This window comes from Ranitomeya variabilis, chromosome 4 (genome assembly GCF_051348905.1).
Source record: "Ranitomeya variabilis isolate aRanVar5 chromosome 4, aRanVar5.hap1, whole genome shotgun sequence".
Classification (NCBI taxonomy): domain Eukaryota; kingdom Metazoa; phylum Chordata; class Amphibia; order Anura; family Dendrobatidae; genus Ranitomeya; species Ranitomeya variabilis.
The window spans coordinates 283,682,918-283,705,011 of NC_135235.1; the positions used below are offsets into that span (position 1 = coordinate 283,682,918).

Below are 22,094 nucleotides of genomic sequence, written 5' to 3' on the forward strand. Positions count from 1 at the left end.
AAATAGGGTTAAGATTAGGCTTGTGGTTAGGGTTACGGATAGGGTTAGGGGTGTGTTGGGGTTACAGTTGTAGTTAGGGTTGGGATTAGGGTTACGGTTGGGATTAGGGTTAGGATTAGGGTTAGGGTTGGAATTAGGGTTACGGGTGTGTTGCGGTTAGGGTTGTGGTTAGGGTTATGGCTACAGTTGGGATTAGGATTAGGGGTGTGTTGGGGTTAGTGTTGAAGTTAGAATTGAGGGGTTTCCACTGTTAGGCACATCAGGGGTCTCCAAACGCAACATGGCGCCACCATTGATTCCAGCCAATCTTGCGTTCAAAAAGTCAAATGGTGCTCCCGCCCTTCCAAGCCCCGACGTGCGCCCAAACAGTGGTATACCCCCACATTTGGGGTACCAGCGTACTCAGGACAAACTGGGCAACAACTGTTGGGGTCCAATTTCTCCTGTTACCCTTGCAAAAATAAAAAATGACTTGCTAAAACATAATTTTTGAGGAAAGAACAATTATTTTTTATTTTCACTGCTCTGCGTTATAAACTTCTGTGAAGCACTTGGGGGTTGAAAGTGCTCACCACACATCTAGATAAGTTGCTTCGGGGGTCTAGTTTCCAAAATGGGGTCACTTGTGGGGTGTTTCTACTGTTTAGGCACATCAGGGGCTCTGCAAATGCAATGTGACGCCCGCAGACCATTCCATCAAAGTCTGCATTTCAAATGTCACTACTTCCCTTCCGAGCCCTGACGTGCGCCCAAACAGTGGTTTACCCCCACATATGGGGTACCAGCGTACTCACAACAAACTGGGCAACAAATATTGGGGTCCAAATTCTCCTGTTACCCTTGTGAAAATAAAAAATTGCTTGCTAAAACATCTTTTTTGAGGAAAGAAAAATGATTTTTTATTTTCACGGCTCTGCGTTGTAAACTTCTGTGAAGCACTTGGGGGTTGAACGTGCTCACCACACATCTAGATAAGTTCCCTTGGGGGTCTAGTTTCCAAAATGGAGTCACTTGTGGGGAGTTCCTACTGTTTAGGCACATCAGGGGCTCTGCAAACGCAACCTGACGCCCGCAGAGCATTCCATCAAAGCCTGCATTTCAAAACGTCACTACTTCCCTTCCGAACCCCGACGTGTGCCAAAACAGTGGTTTACCCCCACATATGGGGTATCAGCGTACTCAGGAGAAACTGGACAACAACTTTTGGGGTCCAATTTCTCCTGTTACCCTTGGGAAAATAAAAAATTGTGGGCTAAAAAATCATTTTTGAGAAAAGAAAAATTATTTTTTATTTTCATGGCTCTGCGTTATAAACTTCTGTGAAGCACTTGGGGGTTCAAAGTGCTCACCACACATCTAGATTAGTTCCCTGGGAGGTCTAGTTTCCAAAATGGGGTCACTTGTGCGGGAGCTCCAATGTTTAGGCACACAGGGGCTCTCCAAACGCGACATGGTGTCCGCTAATGATTGGAGCTAATTTTCCATTCAAAAAGCCAAATGGCGTGCCTTCCCTTCCGAGCCCTGCCGTGCGCCCAAACAGTGGTTTACCCCCACATATGGGGTATCATCGTACTCAGGACAAACTGGACAACAACATTTGGGGTCCAATTTCTCCTATTACCCTTGGGAAAATAAAAAATTCTGGGCTAAAAATCATTTTTGAGGAAAGAAAAATTATTTTATTTTCACGGCTCTGCGTTATAAACTTCTGTGAAGCACCTGGGGGTTATAAGTGCTCACTATGCATCTAGATAAGTTCCTTGGGGGGTCTAGTTTCCAAAATGGGGTCACTTGTAGGGGAGCTCCAATGTTTAGGCACACAGGGGCTCTCCAAACGCGACATGGTGTCCGCTAACGATTGGAGCTAATTTTCCATTCAAAAAGTCAAATGGCACGCCTCCCCTTCCGAGCCTTGCCGTGCACCCAAACAGTGGTTTACCCCCACATATGAGGTATCGGCATACTCAGGAGAAATTGCCCAACAAATTTTAGGATCCATTTTATCCTGTTGCCCATGTGAAAATGAAAAAATTGAGGCTAAAATAATTTTTTTGTGAAAAAAAAGTACTTTTTCATTTTTACGGATCAATTTGTGAAGCACCTGGGGGTTTAAAGTGCTCACTATGCTTCTAGATAAGTTCCTTGGGGGGTCTAGTTTCCAAAATGGGGTCACTTGTGGGGGAGCTCCAATGTTTAGGCACACGGGGGGCTCTCCAAACGCGACATGGTGTCCGCTAAAGATTGGAGCCAATTTTTCATTCAAAAAGTCAAATGGCGCTCCTTCCCTTCCGAGCCCTGCCGTGCGCCCAAACAGTGGTTTACCCCCACATATGAGGTATCAGCGTACTCAGCACAAATTGGACAACAACATTCTTGGTCCAGTTTCTCCTTTTACCCTTGGGAAAATAAAACAATTGTTTCTAAAAGATCATTTTTGTGACTAAAAAGTTAAATATTAATTTTTTACTTCCATGTTGCTTCTGCTGCTGTGAAACACCTGAAGGGTTAATAAACTTCATGAATGTGGTTTTGAGCACCTTGAGGGGTGCAGTTTTTAGAATGGTGTCACTTTTGGGTATTTTCAGCCATATAGAACCCTCAAAATGACTTCAAATGTGAGGTGGTCCCTAAAAAAAAAATGGTTTTGTAAATTTTGTTGTAAAAATGAGAAATCACTGGTCAAATTTTAACCCTTATAACTTCCTAGCAAAAAAAAAAATTGTTTCCAAAATTGTGCTGATGTAAAGTAGACATGTGGGAAACGTTATTTATTAACTATTTTGTGTCACATAACTCTCTGGTTTAACAGAATAAAAATTCAAAATGTGAAAATTGCGAAATTTTCAAAATTTTCGCCAAATTTCCGTTTTTTTCACAAATAAACTCAGAAATTATCGACCTAAATTTACCACTAACATGAAGCCCAATATGTCACGAAAAAACAGTCTCAGAATCGCTAGGATCCGTTGAAGCGTTCCTGAGTTATTACCTCATAAAGGGACACTGGTCAGAATTGCAAAAAACGGCAAGGTCATTAAGGCCAAAATAGGCTGGGTCATGAAGGGGTTAACACCACCACATTTATATTCACCAGGTGCTGGTTGCCCTGGCCTTTGAGTGTCTGCAACGTAATTTTTTTTTTTTTGGTCTACTTTATCGTTTCTTTCCTCCCACTCCTAGAATTTTCCAAAGAAGACATGGCAAAGAGCTTATTACACATGATCAGCAACGACATCGGCCAGCTGGCTTGTCTCTACGCCAAACAACATAACCTTTCTCAAGTTTACTTCGGGGGCTTCTTTATCCGGGGTCACCCTGTCACTATGCACACCATCTCCTACAGCATAAACTTCTTCTCCAAGGTAAGTGCAATTACTTTGTGCATTAAGAATATCTACATGTTTGTTTGTTTTTTTGTTTGCAAAACAAAACATAGATTCTTTAAAATATCTGCTGTGAACTCACACCTGCTCTGTATTTGTTTTTTAGGGGGAAGTCCAGGCACTTTTTCTCAGGCATGAAGGTTACCTTGGGACAATCGGTGCATTTCTTAAAGGAGCTGAGGAGGATAGTAAGTATGAATAAGGAAAAGCTCTGTACTATGACGTCTTGTTCTTTTCCCCTGCACCTGATAGACTTAATGCAACCTTAATTTAGTGTTCAAATAACACCCGGACCCCCCTAGGTCTCCTGCTCCAGACACCAGCACAAGTTATTATAGTGAAAAGCATTTTATTTCCTTTTATACCCAGATCCCAACTTGTACAGCTGGGGAGAAAATTACGCAGGTAGTTCGGGGCTGATGAGCACCTCTCCGGACGTCTTCCCCATGCAGAGGTCACGGAGTGGAACGGTGAGTCTTCTTATGTAGATCAATGTATTGAGGGGGATCGGGGCAGGGAGAAATCACCAGGGACCTGCCTACATCTAGTCACAAGGTCTGTCTAGCAGTGCATGGACATAGACTTTCTTGCACGTTTGCAGGAGATCATTTGCACCCCTTATTTCTAGTTATCATTGGGGCCTCCGTTCCCAGACCCCCACACGTGTGTGTGTGTGTGTGTATATAAAGCTGATATCAGTATGCCGCTGTAAGCGCTAGGACCTCACACATTTTGTATCAGCCGGGTACATTGCCAGGACCACATCCGTGAATCTCTCGCCTGCACCCGTGCTCATTGTTTCATTCTTCCATGTGTCGTTTCTTACACAATTTTATCTTTTTTGTGTTTCTTTTTCTTTGTTTTTACTTCCTCCTTCCTTCATTTTTATATCTTCAGTTTTCAGTAAGTAACTCGTTACATGTCGGTACTTGTAGAGCTGTGGTTCTGTCCCACTGTGTCTCTTGTTTGTTGTGCTAGCAGAAGTAATTAATCCATTGGGAGAGACGCCCAATATACACCTTCCCATGATGTTCTATAGAAACGCACGCGTGCTTCCGGGCACATCTGATTTTTCCAGCCAGCGGAGAATAATTTCTCAAGAATAGAAGTTTTCTAGCGTTCTCATCCCTTCATAGATTGCGTATAGAGACCGAGCGAGTTTATTCGCAGGACCCCATCCAGCGGTCACGTTTGTGGCTACCGGATCGGAACCCTGTGAACGCCTCTTACCTCCCAACAGTGGCGCCGGGACACCTAATCTAAAGAGCTGGGGATGTCGGGAGCTAGGAGGCTTTCTGTGTGGCCGATGGTCCGGGTCCAGTGAATCGATCGCACCCTCTCTAATTGCTTGTTAAAGAACATCTGGATTTTAGGTATTTTCAAAAACACTAGGGAATTGTATTCTAAGCAATTGCCTACATGTTCTAGAAGGTTTCATACCCACTTGTGTATGATGGATCCATCACGAGGGGCCCAAAACTTGTTATGGATTCACGTGAGATGACTGTGGACCTGGAGAACCTATGGATCAACACTAGTAATCTGCTGCCGTACAGGACTCAAGAGTTTGCTTAGCTCCTAAAGGTACCGTCACACTAAACGATATCGCTAGCGATCCGTGACGTTGCAGCGTCCTGGATAGCGATATCGTTGTGTTTGACACGCAGCAGCGATCAGGATCCTGCTGTGATATCGCTGGTCGTTGATTAAAGTTCAGAACTTTATTTGGTCGTCAGATCGCCGTGTATCGTTGTGTTTGACAGCAAAAGCAACGATACCAGCGATGTTTTACAATGGTAACCAGGGTAAATATCGGGTTACTAAGCGCAGGGCCGCGCTTAGTAACCCGATGTTTACCCTGGTTACCAGTGTAAAATGTAAAAAAACAAACAGTACATACTCACCTTCGCGTCCCGTGCCGGCCGTAAAGTGAAAAGCACAGCACAGCGGTGACGTCACCGCTCTGCTGTTAGGGCCGGCGCTCAGTCAGTGCAGGAAGCGGACGCCGGGGGATGCGAAGGTGAGTATGTACTGTTTGTTTTTTTACATTTTACACTGGTAACCAGGGTAAACATCGGGTTACTAAGCGCGGCCCTGCGCTTAGCAACCCGATGGTTACCCAGGGACCTCGGCATCGTTGGTCGCTGGAGAGCTGTCTGTGTGGCAGCTCTCCAGCGACCAAACAGCGACGCTGCAGCGATCGGCATCGTTGTCTGTATCGCTGCAGCGTCGCTTAGTGTGAAGGTACCTTAAGGATTATTCCAGGATTGCTTGATGGATCTGGATGCTCCCTCCCCCTATATAATCCCATCGAGATCTATAGTTTTAGATACAGTTCATTGCCATTATTATTTTTTTTTATGATTAGTAGTTGCACAAAGTGTCGTCTGTTGGTCCTAGAGGAAGTTTTGTGTCCAGTGTATGTGAGCCATGTATACCTGCGATGTCTGAGACGATTGAAGCACCAGAATTGCCGTTATTCGGCCATGACTCGTCCGCAATAAAATTGTATGTACCCTATATTAAAAAACGACCACTCACCACGCAGAAAAGAAGTCCTCACACAGCGGCATTTTATTTTATCCTTTGTTTAATTTTTCGACCGCTGCCACCAACCACAGGCTGCAGCGGTTTTACTGACTTTCAAACAGAACGGGTGTCGCTCATGGTTGCAGTGGGCAGCTGGCATCCCATATTTATTTATTTTTTTTTTTTTTAAAGTGCACCCATGCCTTTAAGAAGTAAAAAAACATTTTTAAAGGCATGGCTACTCTTTAAAAAAAAAAAAAAATACACTTAGTCGGGCTGCCCCTTTAAAAATGGTCATCCATTGCCTATATTCTCATAGACCTTTGCCCATGCCTATCCTTTCCAGCTGGTAATGCTGTAGGTTCTAGATCACGCTATGTCTTTGTGCTCCGCAGTTTGACATGTTGGAGATGGACCGTCTGGAACGGCAACTAGTAAATCTTCCTTTGCTCTTTGATCCGTCTTCCTATGTCCCGGACACGGTGGATCTCACAGAAGACGCCATGGCTCGCGAGTACTGGCTCACCTGCTTTGAAGATGCTTTAGAAGGAGTAAGTCTTGTTATGGACTTTGCTGCCCCCAGGTGGTGACAATGCAGTTGACAACTGATAGGATTTTTTTTTTATGCAGATTTTTTATCTTGAGTTTCAAACTTTTTTTTTTTTACAAAAAGTTTTGCAAACTTTGCTCTATTATGGTCTACTAATTTGCTTATTTATGGTTGTGGTATATGTTAAAATGCTGGATAAAATTTAATATAGCCAGAGGTGCCTTTTTAGTGTTCAGATCGTTTAAACACAGGCCCTGTAAGTGGTGTAACTAGAGTAGACAGTATTTTGTTCATCTTTCTCCTTTAATTTGCAAGGTAAGCCTTAAGCCAGGTTCCTTATTTTGGGTGTACAGTCAACAACAGTTCCTGTACATATGGTGCTGTAACATATGGTGCTGTAGGAAAGTGTCCATAGAGCATGGTAGTGGAGCGGTCTCCGATGTAAATAATGATATGTAGCCTGTGCAGTGTAATGATTGTAATAACAATCTCTGTATTTATTAGGTGGCTAAACGTGCTGTCGCCAGTCAGCCAGATGCAAAGGATGCAGCAGACCGAGCTGAGAAGTTCCAGCAGAAATACTGGAATAAGCTGCAGACGCTTAGACACCAGCCCTTGTAAGTGTCGGGATACGTTGTAATCTTGGAGACTGGATGATTGCATTTCTTTTCTTTTTATTTTCTTTTTATTGTCGTTTATATAATCTGAATCCGTTTATACAGGTACCCACACAGTTTATTAAAGGGATGTTACGGTCTAAGTAAATTATGGGCGCTAGTGTCTGTCATTCTGGATGACCCTGGCCACTCCAGTATTCCAGCTTGTATGTATCATTCTGAAATGCTGCAGTCTGAGAAAACTTACTTTAAAACACCTGCCGAGAACGTATAAGTATGTCCGCCGGTCTTTGGCACCTTCTTTCCACCCGATTTTCCCCTTGACTGACCAGTCTGACTGTATATGGGGTGAAAGACCTGGCTATTCATTGCTTGCGTTAAGAAACACGTGATGGTGTCTCCGCGGCTTTTCTACATGCATTTGCATATTTCCCTTAAGGGTTGGGGCAGTGTTCTGGATCACTGCGTTGAGAAACACGTGATGGTGTCTCCGTGGCTTTTCTACATGCATTTGCACATTTCCCATCAGGGATGGGGGCAGTGTTCTGGATCACTGTGTTGAGAAACACGTGATGGTGTCTCCGCGGTGTTGGATGTTTTGATCTCCCCGAGGTCATTCATCCTTATGTTTTATAGTTTTTTCACCAGGCACTGCTCCTAATAGCCAGTTTCCTACTCCACACTGATGAGGGGCAAATACCCCGAAACAGCTGTCTGTGGATGGATACCATGTTTTGGCATAGGTGGTTTTCCTTTATTGGATGCTGCTCTTCCCGTGGTTGTTCCTTCCCGGTGAAAGACCTGGCTATTCATTTCTTGCGTTGAGAAACACGTGATGGTGTCTCCGCGGCTTTTCTACATGCATTTGAATATGGGGAGAGATCTGTCAGTCTCGGGGAGCTGGGCTGGGAGAAGCCATCGTGGACCGACCACTTCTACCAATTATCCCAGAGGCATCGTCCCCCAGCCAGAATTGTAACGTATGTTTTCATTAAAGCACCGCAGAAATTCATAGTGTACGGCTGGAATAATGGAGCCTGTGTCTGATGCACGTTAATGAGTCTTCTACTCTTGAATCTCTTGCAGCGCCTACGGGTCACTGACCGTCCGAAGCTTACTAGACACACGGGAGCACTGCCTAAATGAGTTTAATTTTCCAGACCCCTATTCAAAGGTGAGCAAGTACTAATGTGGTTATACCAGTGTTGTAAAGGCATGCACAAGGGTGAAGAGACCCAATAGAAATGATCATAAATTGCACCCAGGACAGAAGGACTTGGTTTGTTTTCCCCCTTCATGTCCTCTCCTTGACCTTGGGCCCATTCCAAATCCCCCGTCCCCCATCCTCCTCCTCCCAATAGTACAGTTTCTCTGGAAGGAGGAGTTCTGAACAGGTTATTGCTGCCCAAAATCGGAGCAAATGGGATGAGGACTTGGCCCCTTCATTATGGGGGGTCCCAGAGCGGCGTTTGTGGCTGCTGCCTTTACTCTCATCCTCTACCTCTCCGACTCTCCCCCTCGCCCCGCCTCTTCCTCGCCCCGCCTCTTCCTCGCCGCTCATCTCCCTTTTTCCTGGAACAAGAACCTTTTTTTTTTTTTTTTTTTTTTCCAGTTCAACTGTACATGTCTTGTATTAGGGCAATGTGTAAACATTGTCATGATCCAAACATGGACCAAACTATGGGATGTTTGAACAAATCGTAAGGAGACTGTGTCTGTCTTGGGGTAAGGATCCACCCTTGGCTTCCTCTTTAAATTACCATCTGAAAATTACCTATTTTGATGTTGGTCACTGGGGCTTTTTAGCCTCAATCTTCCTTTCCATTCAGGAAGAGTTTTCAGTAGTCTCTTTATCAGCAGAGGCAGGATGGTCACAGCTCACCTCCTCCCCCTCGCTTCGCGCACGCTCATTAGTCACTTCAATACTAAAGATAGGTCAGGATCTGACCATTTTGGCTAATGTACATGTGAATTTCCTGAAATAATAGGAAGCATGACTCTTAAAATAATAAAAAGGCTTGTGTTATGGAGAAAAAAAATGCTAAAATTTATATACTTTTAACACCAAAACCTGCCTTACAGCAGGTAATTTTCTGATGTTTCTGTTTCTCACACCACCCCCTCTCCCTCATTTCGGGGTGCTATATTTTCAGCTGATTTGCTAGTTAATAATCTAACACGCTGCCAACACGGCGGATGTGCAGCCTAGCGCCCCGTTAGGGAGCAGATTAATATTTAGAGAGATGTCGGAAGCTGGAACACATAACAAGCCATTTTGTATTCACAGGCTTGTACTCCGGCCGGTAAAGAGCTGCGCTGCTCATATAAATGTCATCCTGGAAGCGTTTCTTGATCCTCGGGCTCATGAATATGTAATGAGACAATTAGCATTAATTTGCTCACATGTCTGCAATCTTCTCAGCATTATCGACATGCTACAAAGCCCGAGGCCAAACGGCAACACAAAAGGCAGGCGCTAGCCACTATATCAATATGATGGCCCGGGGGGGGTTCGGTGACGGATGCCCAGGTGGAGGGGGGGGGGGGGGGGGGTTCGGTGACTGATGCCCGGATGGAGGGGGGGTTCGGTGACGGATGCCCCGGGTGGAGGGGGGTTCGGTGACGGATGCCCCGGGTGGAGGGGGGTTCGGTGACGGATGCCCCGGGTGGAGGGGGGTTCGGTGACGGATGCCCCGGGTGGAGGGGGGTTCGGTGACGGATGCCCCGGGTGGAGGGGGGTTCGGTGACGGATGCCCCGGGTGGAGGGGGGGTTCGATGACGGACGCCTGGGTGGGGGGTGGTTGCTTGGTGATGGACGCCGGTGTGTGTGTGGCTCGGTGACGGACGCCCGGGTGTGTGTGTGGGGGGGCAGCAGTCATCAAAACAAAAGGTGGCCACTTTGAAGAACCTAGAATATAAAACATATTTGCTGTTGTTTCACGCTTTTTTGTTAAGTATATAATTCCACATGTGTTAATTCATAGTTTTGATGCCTTCAGTGTGAATGTACAATTTTCATAGTCATGAAAATACAGAAAAATCTTTAAACGAGAAGGTGTGTCCAAACTTTTAGTCTGTACTGTATACAGAGAATGCCTCTTCCTAACTGTCTGAAAGAGAAATTGGCATCAGAAAGAAGCGTATATTTGATATGCTCTAATCCAGGCAAAGGCCATTTTGCAGTAGGCGCAGGAGGTGAGCTGTGACATCTATTCTGAATGGTGTATTTCCAGCCTCCCCACCTCGGCCATGTCTCTGAGTATCTTGTACTTCTGGGAGGCTGCAGCTCTGGAATACGACAGCACGGGATGATAATGGCTCCTGGTCGCTTCACCTTTGAGTCTTCTGAAATCTTTTAATCAGTTATTGTGCAACTTTTTTTTTTTCTCAACAACTTTTTGCCGCACAGTTTTCTATTTGCAACAAAACGTGTGCTGGTTCTGTGATCCTCCAATATCTTAGTAATTTCTAGATTGCTGCGTCCTCTGTAAGACTTGCATCAGTTTCTGACTTTTTGGAGTCCGTTAAATCTGTTTTTTTTGTCCCATTTTGCGTAAGGAAAAGTCTTCTAATTTAGGATTAGTATCGATCATGATTTCCGGGATCTCCCGGGATGAGTAATACTACCCATGGCGCACATCTGCGCCCCCTCTGCTGTGCCATCGCCCCTTATGTGGACGGAGATAATGCAGTGCTTGTGCCGTCGTCTTGGTCCTCATGTCGGCATGCCGGTAACGGTGACTTTTTGGTCCAATAGAGGCCAACGAATCTTAGGAGGGAATTGATCGGACGGGTCTTGCAGCGAGCGATCCAAGCCGGGGTAAGAAATCCTTCAGTTCTTCCTTCTATAAAATCCAGTGTCTCATGTTTTTCTTCCAGGTAAAGCAGAAGGAAAATGACTTGGCACTAAAATATTATCCGAAAGTTATCAGATCTTTGGATACTTTGGGCTGGGAGGAGAAACAGTTTGCACTGGTGAAAGGACTGTTAGCAGGCAATGTCTTTGACTGGGGAGCAAAAGCAGTCTCCGAGTAGGTGTTCAATGTTTTCCCACCGCCATATCGTCTGTAGATAACCTCCTGTGTGTTGCGATCAGCCGGGGCTACACGGCGGCTTTGTTGTGCGGATGTTGTGCTGTATGCTGCAGCATGCGGACATGGTTGTCGTACGAGCGGCAACGTACTAAAAAGCAAGGCGCAAAAATATACAATTGGTTCCAAATGTTTGCGTCTTGCTTTTTACGCCATTGCGACCCCATTCCTTGCACCGTGCTGTGATGTAGCAGAGATACACTGAGATCTGTGGCTGCACCATAATGTGTTAGGGTGCTTTCACATTGCGTTCTGTGTCCCTGTTGGGGTCATACGTCTAAAATCCCTCCCAAAACGGGGTCCTGAGGCACACGCCGATAGCGCCAACAGACTGTAATGGTGACGGAAGAGCAAACGTACGTTCTGCCGTGCACTTTTTTCGGGAGGTGGACACTCAGATGCAGTCTACTACATCCGAGTGTGCGTCTCCTGTTGGGTTGGCGTACACTCCCGAAAAAAGTGCCCGGCAAAGTTCACGTTCGCTCTGCTGTCACCATTAGTCTATTGGCCCAGTTGACATGTGCGGCCGGACCCTGTTTTGCAGGGGATTTCGGACGTATGCCCCGACGCGGACACAGAATGCAATGTGAAAGCACGCTAATGGCCAAAGTTGCCATGGAGCCCCAGCCTAAGCCTTGTATGTATGGTGATTATTCCAGCAGATCATTAAAGAGGTATTCCTACCTTAGAAATCTATACACTGAATATATTAAATGGCCAGACAACCCGCTCTTAAAAATACTGTTTTATTCTCACAGTTCCTATGCGTCTTCATGGTTATACCCCATGTAGTCTGATCCTGCAGCCATTAAATATTGGCAGAAGGGAGAGCGGAACACGTGACTACAGTATCTGACTACGCAGGAGATGTTTGTAGTCTGTTACCATGGAGACATTCAGATCTACATAGGAACTGCTTTGGAGTTGTCATCTTTTGACCATTTTCTATAAATTGTCTTGTGTTATTGGGGGGGATTAATAAAATATTTTACAATGTAGGGTGAAGTAAAACCCTTCTCCTTCTTGTCTGATTTAGTGTCTTACAAACCGACCCCGAATTTGGGTTCGAGGAAGCAAAGAAGAAGTTACAAAGTGAGTTTAGCGAGTACGTGCATGGCTATTATGTGGGTATTGTAACTTTCCACTGTATGATGGATCTTAGGGAATATGTCAGAAAAACTGTCAGCGCAAATATTTTTAGCATAATTTTTTTCATAATTTAAGTAATTACTTTAGTTTGGGAAAAAAAAAGTCCTGAAATCTTGCAGTTTTTACTGTGGCCATTGTTTGACACTTCCCTTACTTTACAGCAGTCTCATTATTGGCACAGACAAGATTACAATGTGAGGTATCACTTACATATAAAAAGCCATTCGCAAAAGGTGGTCGCAGCTCACCTCCTCCCCTCTCTCCCTGCACAGGTCACTGAGCATGCCCACAACGCTCTCCCATGGAAGCAATTGGACATCTCTCTATATGAGGTTTTAGGTTAGACATTTCTGTACGCCTGTTCTCATTTTTGTCCTTTTTTCTACAGTTAGGCCTTGGCTTGTGGACACCTATTCAGCTTGGATTGAAAGGCTAAAGGTGCGGAACTTTCCTCTGTCCTTTGCTTCGTGATATTTTACACAAACACTGAGAATAAGAAATGTTTATTACACTTAGATTTCTACCTCCGTGATAGAAAAAAAAGTCATCCCACCACGACAAGGTGTATCCAATCGGGACAGTCCAATCCTCTAGTATTAAACCCAAGAGTCACCTTGTTGCTTTGGAATGGCTTTTAGGTTTTTTTTTTAAATCAAAAACCATGTTTACCCAGTACTTTTATGTACTATTACTACTTATTTACTTAGTGCTGGATATATACTCATTTTCTTTCTCTCTTGGGTGTTGTCCGCTCCATATGCTGTATATCGGCTGCTCTCAGATAACTGTGCTCCTGGTCACTTCAGTAGGAGCTGAGCTGGAATTCTCAGCAATGGGCACTGTGCAGTGTATGGAGCTGTGCTGCGCAGGCCACTGCTGGAGCTAGGGTGCCGGTTGTCTGATCTCCACCACTCAGATATACAGATACTCGCCTTCTTAAAGGGATTGTCCACACAGAACGACTGTTCTAAACCAAGTTTTGCACCATGATGTTGCCACTTTTTTTTATTTTTTCTAACATTTTGCATCCTGGACAACCCCTTTTAAATGCATTTTGAGAAATGGTGCATTTTTCTTTCTTGCAGTATTGGGGGGCTTTTCTGATAAATGATTTTGCTTTTTTTTCAGGATCCTCCACATAAATGTGCCTTGATATTTGTAGACAACAGCGGCATCGATATCATCCTGGGAATTTTCCCGTTTGTCCGAGAACTGCTGTCCCGAGGCACCGAGGTACAATACTCTCATCTCCTCCTCTGTACAGATCAGGGTCTCCTGTGTTGTGATCCACACCACACGATGATGTGTGATCCCAGGGTACTTGTCAGTATTTCACGATTGTAGCAGCGGTTTTCTACTCTTGTAACTTCCTCTACAATATCGGGGCTTCCTTGTCGGGATATCTGTACATGGTCCCATTGAATACAGTAGGGTCTGCATTTCTTCTGTAGGTCATCCTGGCATGTAATTCGGGACCGGCGCTAAATGACGTCACCTACAATGAATCCCTGATCGTCACCGAGCGGATTGCCGATGTGGACACGATAATACAGTGAGTCTACCCAACCCGCGCTTTACTATTTACTTATTTTAAAAACTGATTAACCAGATTGTGTCACAGTCCATGAATCTTCACCTCCATGATTTTGATGGCTGGGCTTTCGCTCACCAATGGCATACATCTTTGCTGGCAGATGGGATTAAATCAGAGGAGATTGAGCACTGTCAATGTTTACAGCGGCTCGATTAACTCTATGTGCTGCAGTCAATAGCGACCGATTGTATTTAAAAAGCGTGACAGAAGGATATCGCTCCCTCTGGCACTCCATTGGCTCCCCACAGCAAGATGATTGCTATGGCCTCCAGGTCTGCAGTAGGTTAAGGCCTAAAACAGTTTGTTCAAGCCACCTTTTAGTGGAATTACTAAATTATTTAGGAAAATGAGTTTTTAAATGATGTTAAAAAATACAATACAATTTTTCAGAATAAAGAGTATTTTATTAAAAAAATAACCACCCCACCCCTTCTACCACATATCTGGTGTTACTACATCTGTAACGACTTTAGGTAATAAATAATATTTTTATTGTAGTGTATGCACAAAGGAAAAAGAAAATATAGAATTTACTTTTTTTTCATCTTGTTTCACATAAAATGAAATAAATGATGCAAAAGAAATTTGTATCCCAATCATTACAGCTCCTTATGCAACAAAAAAAAGCTCCAACTTTTTTTTTTTTTTTTTTTTGGATCCTATTCTGAGATCCAGATCTGTCATGATTTCTTCTAAATAATTTTCTTGTTTAGAAGGAGTAAAACATGAAAAAATAGCGTTACAAATTGGGTATCACTGTAATCATACAACTCGTACTTTAAAACTGTATCATTTATCCTTCATGGAAAATGCAAAAGAAAAAATAAAAGTGTACAAAAACACTGTCTCAATTGTAGTTTGTTCATCTCCCCTTCCAATAAAATTGAATAAAAAAATGATCTAATAGTCATATGTACCCAATAATGGCAACATTGACAACTACAGCTTGTCCCACAAAAAAGCAAACAAAAAAAACAACCCGCCTACACAACTGTCTAAAGAAAAGTTAGTTATGGATCTCTGAAAACTGTAATCAAATTTTCTTTACTATTGTTGTTAATAAATAAATAGATACATATTTTAAAAAAATAAATAATTTCTCATTCCAACTCCCAAAAACGTTGGGCGAGCTGCAGCATTTTTGCCACACACACAACTTGCCGCAGTCATTTTGAGTCAATTATTGATTGACAATAAATTACAAACGCTGAGCGTCCAGTTCTTAGGATCCTCGCCAACGCCATATTTTATTGTCCTAAATCCCAACGCTTTTTGAGACCCCTTTAGTCAGGGATAGAAAAAGCAGAGCGGCTCGGTGTATGGAGCAGCAATTTATTGCCGTTATGGAATGCTGGTCTTTTTATTTATTTTTTTTGTAACAGTTTTCATTCTTTTTTTATCTTAGTTCTGCTTTGCAAGACGATAGGTTGACATTGGTACAAACCGGCTCGAGTTCTCCTTGCTTGGATCTTAGGTGAGTCTGCCTTAGTTTGTTCATTGTTCATTTATCAATCAAAATGATAGAAACCATTTGCGGCACCTTGTAGCATGTGTTATGAAATTATTCTGACATAATAATCTTTACCGTATTTTGTGGATTATAAGAGGCACCCCAATATTTGAGGAGAAAAATAGGAAACCACCCCCCCCCCCCCCCCCTTTTTTTAAAAAAAAAAATAAAATGGTAGTGCTTCTTTTAATCCATGCGTCTTATTGCTTACCCGGGGTCCCAGGGTCGCTGCTGGAGGAGGCAAGAGTGGAGCGTTGCTGCAGGCCCCAGGCTGGGATGAGGGGGTGTATGGATGTGCGGCGCACCGCTGCGGGTGTTTGATGCTGTGGGGGCTTTGCCGACATTTTGTGAAAGCCCAGAGCCCCCGCACTTACATGGTTTACTATGCGGTGGACTCCAGGAAAATGGCTGCCAGGGGCGGCGCATACGCAGATGGAGATCTCGGCACCAAGATTTCGGAAGATGAAATCTCGGTGCATAAAGATAGTAGTGAAAGCCAAGTCTGCTGGTGGTCTGCCCACTTGGGGCCGTGTAGAGAGAGAAGAGAATGGGGGCCAAGGACTGAGTCCTGAGGGACCTTAAGGGTATGTGCACACGCTGCGGATCTGCAGCAGTTTTCCATGAGTTTACAGTACCATGTAAACCTTTGGAAAACAAAATTCACAGTACACATGCTGCGGGGGAAAAAGGCGCGGAAACGCTGCGTTGTTTATTCCGCAGCATGTAAATTCTGTGTGTGGATTCCGCAGCTGTTTACACCTGCTCAATAATAGGAATCCACAGGTGTAAATCCGCAGGTGAAATCCGCACAAAAACCACAGTAAATCCGCAGTGCGGATTTCCTGCGGGTTTACCAAAATCAGTGCGGAAAAATCCACACACCTTTCCGCAACGTGTGCTCATAGCCTAATAATGGAGTAATGATAGAGGGTTTGAAGGAGGAGGGGAAAATACCAGAGGAGAGGGAGAGATTGAAGATTGTAGTCAGGAGAGTAGTGATGACTGGAGAAGATGTGAGGGAATGGGATCTGTAGTAGGAAGAAAGGAGCCTGGAGACTTCTTCTTCTGTGACTTGATAAATTGTGGAGAGTGAGCCAGGGGAGATGCAGGGACGGATGGGAGTCACAGCACCTGGTGGCTGTGAGTGGTTTTCCTGACAGATATTCTCTATTTTCTCTGAAGTGTGAGGCCAGATCATCAGCACAAATGTCTGTGATAGGGGCCTGTCCTTTTGGACTGAGGAGGAAGTGAAAGGTGTTGAAGTTTTTTTGGGTTGTTGGATAGTGAGGAGATCAGGGTGGTGTAGTAGGTCTGTTTGGCGAGGTGAAGGGCAGAGTTGTAGGTTCTTAACATAAATATGTAGTGGATGAAGTTTTCTGGTGTGCGAGTTTTCCTCCATAAAGATTCCACAGTCCTAGAGCATCTCTGGAGAAATAGTTTGCGATGTGAGCCAGGGCTGGTTTACTCTGTGTTTGGAGGTTGAGAGTGACGGGCGCTACTTGGTCCAGGGGGCTTCTGAGAGGGTCATTGTAGTGGTGCACAGCCAGGACAGGGCAGAGAGGAGATTGGGGACAGTGATGCGTGTAGGATATTTGGAAGCCTAATCTTGGGCCAGGACCTATGTCAGAGTTGAAAAAAAGATGAAGTCTGATCCAGTCCATAATAGTTTTGACACTAATAATGTGAAATATTCATCAAAAGTTGAAGATTGGCTTTTTTTTTTGTTCTGGCACTTTTTTGATAATTGTACCTTAATGTGTTTTCTTGTTCACTGATCTAAAATTGATTTGAAGTGATCGCTTAAAGGGATTACCCTAATGGTGGTTGGTTGCCCATGATCACACATTGCTGGTAAATGTGTGATCGTAGGTGACCAAACCCTGGAACCCCACTGACCCTGAGAGGTGTGAATGGAGAGTGATATAGCTTCCCACCTCTGCTTGCTGTCTGTCATCTGCCACTGTACCATCTATCAACTTATTTTAATGTGCCTGCGTAATGTTTGGTATAATTCATTGGTTGTATTGTAGGATGTACTCACTGTTTGATGTATATCCATTACTGTGGCCACTCTAGATACAATCAGGTAAAGGTGTTCTAGCATGTTGCCAGCCACAATGCCTTTGATCATTTAACCACCCCCTGGTGTGCTGGCCCCAGCTGCCAAATTATCCCCACCCTGGTCCCACAATCCATCTCTTCTGACCCATCACTGGACTATAAATGTAGAACCATCCTTAGGGGGGCACGCGTCGTGATACCGCAGTTATTTCATGACAGTTAGTCAGGGCAGGAGTCAGGTAACCCACACTCTGCTCACCCTTCTATCAAGGTGCTTTATTCCCATCCTCCTATGCTCCCTTGCAATGCACATTCACCGCCCAATCCCCCCTCCACCACGACTCATACACATCAGCTCCTCACTGCTTCCATCTCCCAGGTACAGCTCCGATGCACTTCTCACCTTCCTGAAAAACCTCAGCCCATCTTACCCAAACACACTGCACAAAAAAACTTCAAACATTTCAAAACACTACTTGCTTTTTATCTTGTTACTCCTACTGATTTCGGGGGACATATCCCCCAACCCCGGTCCCCTATCCCCCAACCTCAACCGCTACCCTACCTCATGTCAAAACCATACTAACCTTATTAAGATTACTTGCACTCCCTCACCTCTCCCTTTCAATTGTGCCCTTTGGAATCCACGGTCTGTATGTAACAAGCTCCCTTTCCTGCACAACTACTTTCTGAACAACTCTCTGAATCTGTTGGCCCTCACTGAAACCTGGATCCAAGACTCTGACACTGTCTCCCCTGCTGCTATTTCCCATGGTGGCTTACAATTCTCCCATTCCCCAAGACCCACTAACAGACCTGGTGGTGGAGTCGGCATACTCTTGTCCCCCCAATGCACGTTCCAGGTTATACCCCCAGTTCCTTCACTTTCATTCCCTTCTTTTGAGGTCCACACCATCAGGCTCTTCCGTCCCCTCTCCCTCAGAGTAGCTGTCATATACCGGCCCCCAGGCTCACCCACCCACTTCCTGGGCCACTTCTCAGCCTGGCTGCCGCACTTCATGTCCTCAGAACTACCAACCCTTATCCTGGGAGACTTCAACATTCCCATTAACAGCCCCACTTCCACATCTGCATCCCAGCTTCTATCACTAACCACTTCCCTAGGCCTCTCACAGCTCTCAACCTCTGAAACACACAAAGACGGTAACACCCTGGACCTGGTCTAGGCCAGACTCTGTTCAATCTCTTACCTAGATAACTCACCACTTCCCCTCTCTGACCACAACATTCTCTCCTTCACACTCGCAACTCCTCGCCCACCCCAGCACCCTCCTACCTACCACACATTCAGAAATCTACATACCATTAACCCTCATACACTTTCAGACTCCTTACACTCATCCCTGTCCCCAATCTCCTCTTTTTCCTGTCCTGATCTGGCGGTACATCACTACAACGACACTCTTAGAAGCACCCTAGACCAAGTAGCTCCCCTCACCCTCAGAACCTCCAAACACAAAGTGAAACAGCCCTGGCTCACATCGCAAACCCGATTTCTCCAGCGATGCTCTAGGTGTGCTGAACGCTTATGGAGGAAAACTCGCACCCCAGAAGACTTCATACACTTCAAATTTATGTTAAGGACCTATAACTCTGCCCTTCACCTTGCCAAACAGACCTACTTCACCACTCTGATCTCATCACTATCCAACAACCCCAAGAAACTTTTTGACACCTTTCACTCCCTCCTCAGGCCAAAAGCACAAGCCCCTATCACAGACATTTGTGCTGATGACCTGGCCTCCCACTTTATAGAGAAAATAGACAATATCCATCAGGAAATCCGCTCCCAGACACCAAGTGCAATGACTCCCATTCCTCCCTGCATCTCCCTTGGCTCACTCTCCACATTCGATCCCATCACAGAAGAAGAAGTCTCCAAGCTCCTCTCCTCTTCTCGTCCAACTACATGCACCACCGACCCCATTCCCTCACACCTCCTCCAGTCTCTCTCTCCAGTCGTCACAACTCACCTAACTACAATCTTTAATCTCTCACTCTCCTCTGGCATTTTCCCCTCCTCCTTCAAACACTCTATCATTACTCCATTACTAAAAAAACCCACCCTTGACCCATCATGCGCAAACAACTACAGACCGGTCTCCAATCTCCCCTTCATCTCAAAACTCCTGGAGCGCCTAGTCTACTCCCGCCTTACCCGTTACCTCTCCACTCATTCCCTCCTAGACCCTTCACAGTCCGGGTTCCGCCCCCTACATTTGACAGAAACTGCACTCATCAAGGTGACCAATGACCTTCTGACAGGAAAATGTAACGGTGACCACTCTGCTCATTCTCCTCGATCTTTCTGCAGCTTTCGACACTGTTGACCACCCTCTCCTACTCTCTAGGCTCCAGTCACTAGGCATTAAGGACACTGCTCTCTCCTGGTTCTCTTCCTATCTTTCTGAACGCTCCTTCAGTGTTCTGTTCTCCGGCTCCACTTCATCTCCTCTTCCTCTCACTGTCGGGGTACCTCAGGGCTCAGTCCTTGGCCCCCTTCTCTTCTCCCTCTACACGGCCCCAATTGGACAGACCATCAGCAGATTTGGCTTTCAGTACCATCTTCATGCTGATGACACACAACTATACACGTCATCCCCTGACCTTACCCCCGCTGTACTACAGAACGCCACTGACTGTCTGTCTGCAGTCTCTAACATCATGTCCGCTCTCTATTTGAAACTCAACCTCTCCAAAACTGAACTTCTTCTGCTCCCGCCTTCTACTAGCCTCCCTAAATCTGACATTTCCCTCTCCGTGGGTGGCACCATAATAACGCCTAGGCAGCAGGCACGTTGTCTGGGTGTTATGTTTGACTCCGATCTCTCCTTCACCTCCCACATACAATCTCTTGCCCGCTCGTGCCGCTTACACCTAAAGAACATCTCTAGAATCCGCCCTTTTCTCACCATGGAGACCACAAAAACTCTCACTGTCGCCCTAATCCACTCCCGTCCTAATCCACTCCCGTCTGGACTACTGCAACTCTCTATTAATTGGCCTCCCCCTCACGCGACTTTCCCCTCTCCAGTCTATCCTTAATGCAGCAGCCAGGGTCGTCCATCTGGCTAATCGTTACTCGGACGTGTCCGCTCTTCGCCAGTCGTTACACTGGCTGCCCATTCATTACAGGATACAATTCAAAGCACTTGTTCTCACCCACAAAGCTCTCCACAGTGCGGCACCCCCTTACATCTCCCTCATTTCTGTCTATCGGCCTAACCGACCGCTGCGTTTTGCAAACGACTTTCGACTAACCTCTGCACTAATCCGTACCTCCCAATCCCGACTCCAAGACTTCTCCCGTGCTGCGCCAATCCTCTGGAATGCTCTACCCCAAGATATTAGGACCATCCACAACTTGCATAGTTTTAGGCGCTCGCTCAAAACTCATTTGTTCAGAGCTGCCTACCACATTAACTAATCAAAGTCATTTTATGTTTGTGTGTGTGTGTGTGTAGCCCATTCACTATCTCCATCTACCCCCCACCCCCTGAAGATGGCTGGACCATCATTGTAAATACATCATTGTAAATACACACCTGTACTTTGTATCTCCCCACCTCATTGTAGATTGTAAGCTCTCACGAGCAGGGTCGTCTTATTTTGCTTTATTACTGTATTGTTAACATTGTTACCTATGACTGTTGTGTTTGAAACTGTTAAACTGTAAAGCGCTGCGGAATATGTTGGCGCTATATAAATAAAGATTATTATTATTATTATAGTACTGCCTCCTGGTATCTGCATGGCCGAATGAGCTCGCCTGTGTGTGTGTGTGTGTGTGTGCCGGCTGAGGAGGCAGTGTGCTGAGACACCGTTTGAGAGAGACAGACCGAGACCTGCCGGTAGCTTCTCAGTTCTCATAACTTTGTCATTCTTGTCTACAGTCGCTTGGACAAAAGCCTCGCCATGCTGGTGAAAGAGAGAAACACCGACCTGGTGATCATTGAAGGGATGGGCCGCGCCATCCACACAAACTACTATGCAGTCCTGCAATGTGAAAGCCTGAAACTGGCCGTCATCAAGAACTCGTGGCTGGCGGAGAGACTGGGAGGCAAAATCTTTAGCGTCGTTTTCAAATACGAGACTCCACCCAAATGAGGCGCTGAGTCCGCCGCTGCAGCACAACCCATTCCTCAGCGCTAGTTTTATTCGATTGTAAAGAATGTATTTTTATTACAGGGATGGGGGGGACATTGCTGTATTTATATTGTGCTTTTGTGCTGAGATAAAAGGGACGACCTGCGCCCATATAAATATATAAATAAATTTAAATTATATATGACATTTTTACACTTATTCTTTAAACTTTTACAACGGGATCCTGAGAATATTGATAATTACCTTTTTATAGTTTTGTATTCATTAGGGCTCAGGTAAGAGGGATTTGTTGTGAAAGTAGTTGTTCTTTGTGGAGGAATAACCTTATCAAGGAATCGCTTATCTATCTGACTTTATTCTTCCTTTGAGCTGCCGGCTTTCAGTCATACAGTTGTGTCAGTATACAGCGGCGGCTCTAAGGAAAAGCAGTCAGAATGCTGTCAGTCAAACGGGGCGTGCGTAGAGCCGCTGCTCACTGTGTA

General features: G+C 45.2%; 1 protein-coding gene across 2 annotated transcripts in view; it reads left to right on the forward strand.

The window, feature by feature from the left end:
- The window catches only part of PANK4 (pantothenate kinase 4 (inactive)), a 39,516-nt gene extending 17,720 nt beyond the window's left edge, over positions 1–21,796 (forward strand). For both annotated transcript variants that reach the window (XM_077250068.1, XM_077250069.1), the window contains exons 7-19: positions 3,181–3,362; positions 3,490–3,571; positions 3,753–3,853; positions 6,308–6,463; positions 6,967–7,079; positions 8,166–8,253; positions 10,959–11,110; positions 12,207–12,262; positions 12,708–12,757; positions 13,448–13,552; positions 13,771–13,871; positions 15,319–15,387; positions 21,399–21,796. In XM_077250068.1, the coding sequence (XP_077106183.1) occupies positions 3,181–3,362; positions 3,490–3,571; positions 3,753–3,853; positions 6,308–6,463; positions 6,967–7,079; positions 8,166–8,253; positions 10,959–11,110; positions 12,207–12,262; positions 12,708–12,757; positions 13,448–13,552; positions 13,771–13,871; positions 15,319–15,387; positions 21,399–21,612 (1,469 nt within the window). In that variant the 3' untranslated portion in view covers positions 21,613–21,796. The remainder of the gene's footprint in view (positions 1–3,180; positions 3,363–3,489; positions 3,572–3,752; positions 3,854–6,307; positions 6,464–6,966; positions 7,080–8,165; positions 8,254–10,958; positions 11,111–12,206; positions 12,263–12,707; positions 12,758–13,447; positions 13,553–13,770; positions 13,872–15,318; positions 15,388–21,398) is intronic.
- Positions 21,797–22,094: the final 298 nt, after the last annotated feature.